Source organism: Haliotis rufescens, unplaced genomic scaffold (genome assembly GCF_023055435.1).
Source record: "Haliotis rufescens isolate VD_foot unplaced genomic scaffold, xgHalRufe1.0.p SCAF_48, whole genome shotgun sequence".
Taxonomy (NCBI): domain Eukaryota; kingdom Metazoa; phylum Mollusca; class Gastropoda; order Lepetellida; family Haliotidae; genus Haliotis; species Haliotis rufescens.
This window is the reverse complement of record NW_025964201.1, coordinates 2,508,874-2,520,551: the sequence shown is the minus strand read 5'-3', so window position 1 is coordinate 2,520,551 and position 11,678 is coordinate 2,508,874. Positions and strand designations below refer to the sequence as shown.

The 11,678-nt window shown below is 43.5% G+C and overlaps 1 protein-coding gene across 3 annotated transcripts; it reads left to right on the top strand.

Moving 5' to 3' along the window:
• Window positions 1-1,691: 1,691 nt before the first annotated feature.
• LOC124112371 lies at window positions 1,692-10,405 on the top strand. 3 transcript variants are annotated; one of them, XM_046472452.2, is made up of 7 exons: window positions 1,692-2,677; window positions 4,586-4,885; window positions 5,509-5,865; window positions 6,958-7,041; window positions 7,980-8,057; window positions 8,399-8,495; window positions 8,633-10,405. In XM_046472452.2, exons 1-7 carry the CDS (start codon window positions 2,620-2,622, stop codon window positions 9,690-9,692), a joined length of 2,034 nt encoding a protein of 677 aa, XP_046328408.2. In that variant the 5' UTR covers window positions 1,692-2,619; the 3' UTR covers window positions 9,693-10,405. The 3 variants fall into 3 exon arrangements, with proteins under 3 accessions (XP_046328408.2, XP_046328407.2, XP_046328409.2); XM_046472451.2 differs by having other exon boundaries at window positions 6,958-7,047; XM_046472453.2 differs by lacking the exon at window positions 7,980-8,057 and having other exon boundaries at window positions 6,958-7,047.
• The last annotated feature ends 1,273 nt before the right edge of the window (window positions 10,406-11,678 follow it).

Genomic DNA, 11,678 nt, shown 5'->3' with positions numbered 1-11,678 from the left:
TACGGTTATTGTTACAATTATGTCCAACACAAAGGCAGTCGTTACAGCATCAGAAGATAAAAGATTATGGGTTCAAATAGTCTAGGTAAGAGCAGCCTGGCACGAGCGAACCCTCGACTGTGAATATTCCACAGTGAGTCAAGAGTAGTTGGCTGTAAGTCGAGTTATTTAACTTTGAGTCTTGGATTGTGAGTTGTGAGCTGATTGTGGAGAAACAAACACAATACATTTTACTTTATATGGATGAACGTGGCCCTGAGATATATAGAGTCCCTATAGTGTAGGAGACGACAAACGACTACCTTCCATCGCCGCGAATAGTTGATGCGTTAAGCAATACTCACTGGTCTGGTAACGAGCTCATGCTAGTGTGTTTGATTAAAGAAATAGGACACCTGTTACATCCTCGGTGCAACCATTCTCCAGAACAACATCAGCAGCAGTCGGAGATAGAGGCACAATCAGCAGACACTCACACACATACTCCACACACACTGTGACTGGATTTCGGGTCCATCACTTGCTTGTCTGGTTTGCGTACAGGCCGCCATCGCATGGTAGAAGTACAAGTTGCGCTCCCGGTAGGGAAGGACATGCTTACCCTTTTCGCGAACACCTGGTGTCATGACTACACGCATGCGCATATACATCAACAGTTATTTGAAACGCTGCGTGTCACCTGGCATGACTGCAGGTGTTGTCACTGACATGGTCACACGTTGATGTCGTCATTGACGTTGATGTCGTCATCAAGCAACAAATATTTTAGGCCGGTTTCCTAAGATTCACAGAAACTGCATGTATGGTTGAAACATAAAACTCTTGATAAATGTTTAAATATCTTTTTTCGCTTTATAAGTGAGAATACTTACCATTTTTATGAGATTTAGAACCCTCATCATGGGGATAAAAAATCGGGCTGACGCTCCTCGGGTTTATCTCTTGGATTCGGGTTTTAAATCTCATGAAAACCCTCTGACGTATTTTATCCTGCACGTAAGGGACGCCCGAGCAAAGTTTATTGAATATGTCTTGGGGCTTTTGATTCACAGAGAGGACTTAGCTAACGACGACTGCTCAAAAGAAGAAGTTATTTTGTACAAGTAGCATCGTCATCAAAATAAATAAATAAATGACTGTGACGTATTAAACGTCGTGTCGTGACAAATATAACACCACCCCGCATACCAGTGCAGACTCACAGAATACGTGATGAATACACGGTGAGTGGTATTGTGCCTCCACACGCGACTCGGTACTCGTAAAGAGGAATCCCATTCATTTCTGCCGTTGTACGTTCTACCCGAAGAGCACCCTGCGTCAAGTGGAGCACATTGTAATAAAGTCACGGTCGGTCAGCTTTCTGTCTTGTCGGACCTGTTTCAATCCAGCCCAACTCCCAGGCCCATTGTTTACCTTGACAACGGGCGGAGAGACGCCTGTCATCAGGATCGTAATAACAGTGTCACCCGAACCATTTACCTCGCTATAACACCTCGGATCAAATATCACTCTGAACCCTTCTGTGTTCAAACACATGGCCACCAAAACAAGCACTTATCGTTCGCAGACGGGTCGGTAGGCATAGACCAAATATTTAGATAACATTAATAGCCGTGTTATAATGAGGTACGATATAAAGTCATCAACATTCTCCCAAACCAGGCCACTGACCACGTTGTTGTTGTTGTTGACCTATACGGAGGTGTGGGAGACACAACGGACGTCCATGGTTCGGAATCCCAGTCCGAAATACTACTTTCTTTTGTCGCATTCTCCCGTCACAACAGATTTATCAACGATTTCGTTACAATGATAACAAACAGCATATTGATCACAAATCATGTCGATCACATCAGCTATTCCTGTCAGAACTGAAGAAACCCGACATACAGGTTGGTTAAACAGATGTAGTGTGTTCCCAGGGGCGAGTCTCACTGCGGGGTGAGATCTGTAGACATACATCAACAGGAGTTGTGTTGCAGTGCTCATGTCTGAAACCCGGATATAAACACTGGGAAATGCTTCATGATTAGATGCTCAGGTGATGTGATTCCTGGACGATATACCCGCTGTACCTGGGTGTTGACAGATTCCTGGACGATATACCCGCTGTACCTGGGTGTTGACAGATTCCTAGACGATATACCCGCTGTACCCGGGTGTTGACAGAGTCCTGGACGGAGTGTCGTATCGCGTCAACAAAGGAGATTTCAGCTGACATGTCCCGGTGGCGGTGAGGCGTGACATGAAAACAGCCGCTCAGTGGGAAACACAACGGGCGATAACTTGACAGGCCACGGCCATTACTGTACCGTGAGAAACACAACAGAAAGAAGATTGTAGGAATGGCTGGTCCTACAGGCGGAGCTTGGTAGTGGAGTGACCATCACAGCAAGTGGGTACAGTCCTACAGGCGGAGCTTGGTAGTGGAGTGACCGTCACACCAAGTGGGTACAGTCCTACAGGCGGAGCTTGGTAGTAGAGTGACCGTCACACCAAGTGGGTACAGTCCATCAATGGACGGTGGGTGGAGTGACTGAGACGCTTGGTGGACAGAGAGTTGGCTCTGTGTTGCGTGACCTGCGAGTAGCGGGGGAACAGTCTTAAGCTTGGACCATGATGGAGTCGTGGTGGAGCCTTGCAGTCCTGGTGTGTCTGCTACAAGTGTCCGGCGGTGAGTTTAACACACACACACACACACACACACACACACAACACACATGCCGCCATGAATACATACACACACGCAGCCATCCACACACACAAATACAGACACACACCACCCACATACCGCCATAGATAAATACACACACGCACCCCCTCCCTACACAAACACGCAAACACAGACACACACACCGCACATACATACACACACTGCACACATACATACACACATCACATACACACACACACCGCACACATAAGTAAATACACACAACACACACACAAAAAAAATAGGCACACACAAACCGCACATACATACACACGTCACACAAACTCACACACCACACACATACCGCCATAGATACATACACATCCCCCCCACACACACACGCAAACACAGACACACACACCGCACATACGTACACACATCACACACAAACAGACACGTACATATAAGTATATACACACAACACACACACAACACATACATAGATACACACATCAAACAAACTCACACACACACCAGACACATACCGCCATAGATACATACACATGTACCCCCTCCCCACACACACGCAAACACAGCCATACTGCATATGCATACACAAATCACACACAACATACACACACACACACACACCGCACACATAAGTAAATACACACAACACACACACAAACAAATAGGCACACACAAACCGCACATACATACACACGTCACACAAACTCACACACCACACACATACCGCCATAGACACATACACATGCCCCCCCCCCCCCACACACACACACACCTCACACACACGCAAACACAGACACACACACCGCACATACGTACACACATCACACACAAACAGACACGTACATATAAGTATATACACACAACACACACACAACACATACATAGATACACACATCAAACAAACTCACACACACACCAGACACATACCGCCATAGATACATACACATGTACCCCCTCCCCACACACACGCAAACACAGCCATACTGCATATGCATACACAAATCACACACAACATACACACACACACACCGCACACATAAGTAAATACACACAACACACACACAAACAAATAGGCACACACAAACCGCACATACATACACACGTCACACAAACTCACACACCACACACATACCGCCATAGACACATACACATGCCCCCCCCCCCCCCCCCCCCCCACACACCTCACACACACGCAAACACAGACACACACACCGCACATACGTACACACATCACACACAAACAGACACGTACATATAAGTATATACACACAACACACACACAACACATACATAGATACACACATCAAACAAACTCACACACACACCAGACACATACCGCCATAGATACATACACATGTACCCCCTCCCCACACACACGCAAACACAGCCATACTGCATATGCATACACAAATCACACACAACAGACACACACACATCGCACACATTCATAAATACATACATATACATACATACATACATACATACATACATACATACATACATACATACATACATACATAGGTCTTCAGCAACCAATGTTTGTCGTAAGAGGCGACTAACGGGATCAGGTGGTCAGTCTCGTTTTCAAGGTTGGTGCATGTCATCGCACTCCAGCCGCGTGGATCGATGCTCATGATATTAATCACTGGATTATCTGGTCAAGACTCGATTATTTACAGACCACCGTCACATAGCTGGAATATTGTTGAGTGCGGCGTTAATCAACGAACAAGCAAATAATATGAAATATATTTGAAATAAAACTAAAATAAGTCAACAAACGGTAACTCTGTATTGGGAAGAGGGGTGATAAATGATAAATGCCAAAGTAAGTTCTCGCACAAATAATTTCTCCTCTTTGGTTTGAGTTTGTATTGAAATCTCTGTGTCTACTTTAAGGTCAACCCGTCCATACTGTAGAGACTTGCACCAGCACTACTCCCTCAAGACTGACGCTGACGTGTGAGACAGGGGAGATGCTCCATGTGATCAGTGTACAGTACCAGAACATGACCCCGAGTTGCGAGTCTCCACCTGGTGCCAGCTGTGTGTTCCTTCAAGAGACTCAGGCTGACAGTCTGTACACAGACTGTAACGGGGTGGCCACGTGTGAGATGGAGGTGCAGAGGTTCTGGGTGGACAACGTCTGTGGAGAGACAACAACCTACCAAGCTACGATATCCTATGAATGTGTGTCTGGTACGTAACATAACTAGGAAAAAGCCCCCTGTCGTGATATGGCATAAGATATAATATGCACAATATTGCAAAATGTGGCATAAAACAGCACCCGCTCACTCGTGATGATCGCCCTTCCCCCGTTGAGAAATCATACTCAAACGGAAACGGATGTCCATGTGTTATAACATTCAATCATTACATCTCTCACGTATTGTCCTGTAATCTGAATACTGTACAGTTTCTCTTATTCAGTTGGCTTTTGTGGTTTCGTTGTGGGACATTGGAGTAAGGGTCTTTAAACCTAATAAAATCACTGTGTGATCGTGATCCATAAACGTATGGTCGTGCCTCGTGTCGTACAGTGGAGATTTCTTATTTTCGTGGAATTAATTTTGTCGCATTTATTCATGCATTTCTCTGAACAACTCCTGATGTGGTGATATATATTAAGGCCACCAAGTAAATATTTGTATTTGGTGCAACTGCGTGGATTCCTTGTTATTCCATTCATTTTTGTCAGTGACTGTAATTAGCGAAAACACGAATGATAAAGATTGGATGTTTTTCAGTAGTAAAAAGGCTGTTCAATTTTGCAAAATGTGGAGCTGTTGTTTTTATACGGGAATTGTACCATTTTTCAGACGACCCGGTTGATGTTTGCGACATCGTGACACATCTCTCCAGAGAGAATGACAGCCGACTCTATCTTGCGTCGCCCAATTATCCACATGGCACCAGCTCAGCTGCTGACACGTGCACGTGTGACGTCACAGGGGGCGACATGAATGTGACTGTCCTTGAATACTACTTCGACCAGCTAGAGGGTGTGAGAGCCAATTTGACTCTGACTAGAGACACTACAACATGGGAGTCTTTTACAGCGGGAATACTGGCCTATAACAGTTTAGTCATGGGAAACACGAACAGACTGCGGATAGTGTTTGACCCAACACCAACTTCAGCAAAGAAAAGAGAATTTATGTGGTTGAAAGTAGAAGGTAAGACTCTAAATCTTCAATAAGTACGTTTTGTTTGCATGACTCAAAGCTTTATGGAGGTACATATCTATATGCAAAGAAACAAACACACTTCAAAATTGATAGGAAATATGACGTCATTGCCTCTTAGAGATATTAATGTTCAGTTTCAATGCCATTCCCAAATGTCAAGATAGGTATTGGCTTGGTCGTGTGACAGGTATTAGGCAAGACATATGAACATGATGGTGTTACATGTATGTTGACATGTTGTGCTTACCGATGTGGGCAGGAAGTAGGCATCCCCATGGGCGCCAATTGTGCTCCCTTCTTGTATTCTGTTCTTTATGGGGGCGGTCGGGTAGCCTAGTGGTTAAAGCGTTCGCTCGTCACGCCGAAGACCCGGGTTCGAATCCCGACATGGGTACAATGTGTGAAGCCCATTTCTGGTGTCCCCCGCCGTGATATTGCTGGAATATTGCTAAAAGCGGCGTAAAACCAAACTCACTCACTCACTCACTGTTCTTTATGCATATGAATCGGAATTTCTGCTCTGAATGGCAAAGACAAAATAATGGAAGTTGTCCGAGACGTTAAACTTATGCTTCAGGTGTATTGATTATGGTTCAATAGCCATCAAGCAGCCAGTTGTCTTCCACTGATTTACCCGCCTGAACTAGAAATAGAAGAGAACATTGAAACTGTTTCATATGTAAATCTATGCATAAAGATTAAGACTGTATGACAAGAGGAATGACTTCAACTTTCCAATAGTCGACTTTCCCTTTATGTCTCATCTTTATGGAACGGGGTTTGTCGCTGTTATTTGTGATGCGTGTCACCGGTGGGGCAGGATAACGTGTCCGAACACCTGGTGTCATCACTATTTGATAGTCATTCATGAACACATGATTATGGACTTTGTTCCTTTTTTTCCACGCGTACAAGAGTGATACGTGCACAGGTATATGTATCCGGGTGGCTTGTTAGGAACATTGATGAAAGTAGCTGAAGATATATCTAAAACACATATCTCATGTGAATATGTGCTATGAAGAATATGCTGTTTGATTTACAAACCACAACACGTTTTCGTTCTGATGTATTATTTAGGTTCATCCACATTACACGTATCATGTAATGGTAGTCCGCCCCCGACCACCATCACCCCAGGAACTACAGCCACGACAATTGAAGGTACAGGTCAGTATTGTAATATACGATCCCTTGTTAGTGAAAGGGGACATCCGTCTGGGCTTGTATCGATTTCTGTGGATCCAGGTAATGCATTTTACCGTGAATGGTATGTAGTTCAATTAGATTACATTTATATGAACATTGACACAGTCTATTGTTATTGTACTATTGTTTCGTCATGTGTCTATTGCGTCGCACGCGTGTATTTTTCATTGTTTAGTTCTGAATCACCTGTTTGGTTAATAGTTCACTGACTAAAGCCACATTACAGAGTTCGAAACAGGACACGTAACTTCAATAAAAACTAAAACCTTATTCACAATGACGATTCTGGTAAATTTGACTTAAAATGTATTTGCACATTATACTCCTAAAATACTCAGAAGGTTGCACAATGTCTACAGTTACTGTAGGTCATCCTTGATTGCCGAGTGTAGCATATCTCCACACTATAATAGATGTCCTGGACCTGTCGCCACTATAGATTCGTTTAAGAGGTGACGTCACCATTTTAATCTATCATATTTCAGCATAGAAGAACGTTCAAAATATCTGCCTCATATGAGCAAGGGATTGATATATCACATTAAATAGTATAATGTATTTTCAGACGAGTGATACTAATTAACGTTTAGGTGGAAAAGATATTTCCTTAATTCTTAGGCAGAACGAGGTAATTTCGTATGCTAGTCACTTGTATTTTAGATCATCAACACCAATCAAATATTGACGATATGGACATTGGTTGGGGAGAACTGTAAACTGATTGCACGGCTATTTGAGCGTCGTGTCACTGGAACCCGATCAAAACAAAACTATAATGACGAATGGGTCCACAGAATGGAGGTAAAATGGAGATATGTTACACTGGATAATCGAGGAGGGTGTTAGTTCTACTCCGTCGATTTCGCCATAGAATGTTTGTGTTTCTGTCCCAGGGTCTTTCTCCTCTTTCTCCACTTCTAACACCACTGTAGCGGTAGCTAGTAGCTCGCCAGACAGAGTACAGGGTACAGGTTAGTATACACAGTTTGTGGTTATCATTTCCCCTTTGTTTTGTTTGCTGCATATTATTGCTATTCCTTTGTAGCCAATGCATAGTTTACTACTTATCAGTTGCATTTATCATGTGTGCACCATGCCGTTTATACTTGATACCTTCTTGATTTGCATTATCTTGTGTCTGAAATTGTAGTCTTGATATGTAGATAGTGTACACACGGATGTGTGGAAAGACGTCTTTCATGTCACGTCACCCCATTCATTGCATCATGAAGATGACGGGAGAAATCACTAGATAACACCATTGCATTATCATTCATATTCCTAATTCCTAATAATTCCATTTCATTCTTAGACGATGGCAGTAATACAGTTGCTGTTGCTGTGGGATGTGTGTTTGCTGTCATTGTCGTCGCTGCCATTGTCATCATCGTTGTCTTCATACTGCTGAGGTAAGGTCAATCCATTCTTTGAAGTAAAGATCACTACCATGTTATCCTGATCTCGGTTTGTTAACTGTTCCTAGAATCAAGCATTAAAGTACATCGCCTACATGTGCTAGTATATCATGCATGTATTTGTATTGCAGAAGGAAGAGACTTAAACCCTATCTCAGCTCTACAGAGAAGCTTGACAACGAATGTGGTGATGCAGGTGGAAGTAAAGAAGACGAAGCCCATGAAATGCCACGCTATGTGACAGATGTACCCTATTGTACCACCGCTGACCAGATACGTCGACCACTCAGTACCGAATATGCTGAACTGGACGCTCACAGATCAATCAAAGTCGACAATGTCAAGGTCAGTGTAACAAAGTTAGACGGAAGAGATAATAGTTCTTCCTCAAACGGTACACCAGGATCTATCGTACCGTACACTTCCAAACGACTGGAGGAACTGTATGCTAAAGTCATTCCAACGAAGTTCAGGTCAACGAAGAATCGAGAAGTGGAAGACAAGTCCGTGAGAGACGAATCTGTGAGGGACAGTGCCCTTGATTGTGACAATGGTAGTGTGGAGCAGGTGACAAAGCAGAGACCAGTCAGTAAGGGTGGAAGACATTTTAGTGAACCCGATTATCAAGAAATAGGTGACATTTCAAATTCACAGCCTGTTCCTGAAACTAATTCTCAACAGGGTCCGCCCGTTTTCCTTCCTCATCCTCCCCTGTCTCCGTCTTCTGATCAAGTTCCTCCTGTCCCTGGGACATCTGAGGCTGCCTTCCAAAGACTGGAGGAAGTGAAGTCTGATGATAAGGGAACAAAGATTAAGAAAGAGCGGAGAAAATCAACAGACAGTTATGTGTCTTCCAAGGAGAAGAAGAGGAAAAAACGGAAAGAAAGATCTCCAAAATCAGAAAAAGAGAAATCAACGATTCAGTATGAAGAAATTGAAATCCCTGCGAATCCTGCTAATGCATTCACATCCCCCTCGACAGATTTCAGTAATCAGGACGATGTGATAGTTGAAAACCCCCTGTATGAGGGAGGTCCCGCCGATGATGAACTCACGGAGAGTCCCGGGGACCAGCGTCCACTAAGCGAGCATTATGAGGACATCAGGAGTGACGCACACTCCGCCCAGACGCATGTCAACATCGACATGAATCCAGGTCGCCCTCCACCCTACGAAGAAGTGACGATTTGAGACACAACCTTCACCGACAACTATGTGACATTCCCCCATGACAACATTGAACTGACAGGCTTCCCAAAGGGTGGATCCACATGTATGGCGGAGAGGTGTTCCCACGCATTACGTTTTATATACTTTTTACATAAGATAATAGGGGCGGTCGGGTAGCCTAGTGGTTAAAGCGTTCGCTCGTCACGCCGAAGACCCGGGTTCGATTCCCGACATGGGTACAATGTGTGAAGCCCATTTCTGGTGTCCCCCGCCGTGATATTGCTGGAATATTGCTAAAAGCGGCGTAAAACCATACTCACTCACTCACTCATAAGATAATAGAGATATATGAAATAGTATATATGCACATTATGCAACTGAAATAATGATAAAATATTATGCAAAGACTTTACAATATTGTTCGTGTTTTGTTTCATTGTTTAAAGATCCATCATGTCACCTCGTACGACAGGCCTGAGATACTAGGGCCCTTTGCTGAATGGGGCGTGTCCCATGTGTTCTCATTTCTTCTTAAGTTGATGTTCTCACTTTGATCATATTGATCACTGTTCCCTGACTAAGTATTAACGACACATCAAATGTCCTATCAAGTGAGAAAAGTAGGCTCGAGCTCCATTTGTCCCATGTGATTCATCCAGTTAATGTCTGTGTGATATCATTGCTTTGTCTTTCAATGCATGTCTTCCGTATCTCATTAAATAATAACATACCTACAGTCTACTGTGTTGAGCTTATTGTTTGATGGCTGTGTGCACATCCAGCTATCACGGACACATACGATACGAATGCAAAGTGCAAGGATATGCAAGGCCACTTCGTGCTTGAATGTGTTTTAGCTTTTTACTGGCCTACGGTATGAAAGGTGTACTACATGTAATAATTAAAATTATAGATAACTAGTAAGCCATGAAGACCTGTGAACAGACACGAAGAGAGTGCGAATCACGTCTTTCAGACACGGATGGAGAAACATGTTTATTTATTAAGACTGATTACATCCACAGCTCACTGAGCAACACTGATGAACACACATTGATCATGCAAGATGCTGCTTGTTCAGATACACATGTAAACAAACCTATAGCAACTGATAGCTTTTGTTATTTCACATTTTACTGTGTGTACATTAGGTTCACAATAGGTACGTACTTTGATCACCATGACCACAGTGACTGGCTGGGACTGCGGGAACAGAGAGCAAAGATTCAGGAGTTATCCCCTGATGCCTTTTATCGTAGGAACATGTGCTCAAAACTATATTCGTGCTACGACCATTGTGGGTTTAGTTTAAGTATGGCACTGCCAATAAAGTATTTGGTAGCTGGTCATTGCGAGCTGACGTTCAACGAGTGTGAAACGTCAAGGCCAGTTATAAGCAGTATGTATTATGCGCCAAATCAGATTCCATCAGGCAAACCAGGAAACGCACAAACCGAGTTGAGTGAATATGCCCACGACAAAATCGGCACAATTACCGCCAGTATAACCAATCTACAAATAATAGACACGCAAACCACTCGAAGAGATATTTTCAGTTATATATTTTGGGCCAGAACAAGTACATTTGGTAAAACACACTGCTGTCTGCGAAAACGCCCCTCACAATAAAACTTATTTTTAACCCAACACATTTCACTCAATCAACCGGAAGTCCATACATTTGAGACTTGTATTGCGGTTGTATGTTGCTATGGCATGTTTGCATTGTGACGGTATACTCAAAGTATTGGGTGAGTGAGTGAGTTTTCCGTCGTCGTTTATAGCAATATTCCCACAATATCTCTTGCTGTCGTACCTCCTGAACGTGTTGTGAAGGGCTGGAGCATTCAATCATTTGTAAGTGTTTCGAAAATACTCACAGGTGTATTGTAAATATATGTGATCAGGTACAGTGAGGTAACCTAAGGGTTAAAGCGTTCGCTCGTCACGTGGAAGGCCAATGTTTGATTCCCCCATGGGACCATGATGTCCCCCGCCACAATATTT

Excerpts from the sequence above, each read along its gene's own strand:
- LOC124112371 (XM_046472451.2), top strand. The coding sequence starts at position 2,620 with ATGATGGAGTCGTGGTGGAGCCTTGCAGTCCTGGTGTGTCTGCTACAA. Across the intron at positions 2,678-4,585 it reads TCTGCTACAAGTGTCCGGCG|GTCAACCCGTCCATACTGTA; the intron begins GTGAGTTTAACA and ends GTCTACTTTAAG. Across the intron at positions 5,866-6,957 it reads TATGTGGTTGAAAGTAGAAG|GTTCATCCACATTACACGTA; the intron begins GTAAGACTCTAA and ends TGTATTATTTAG.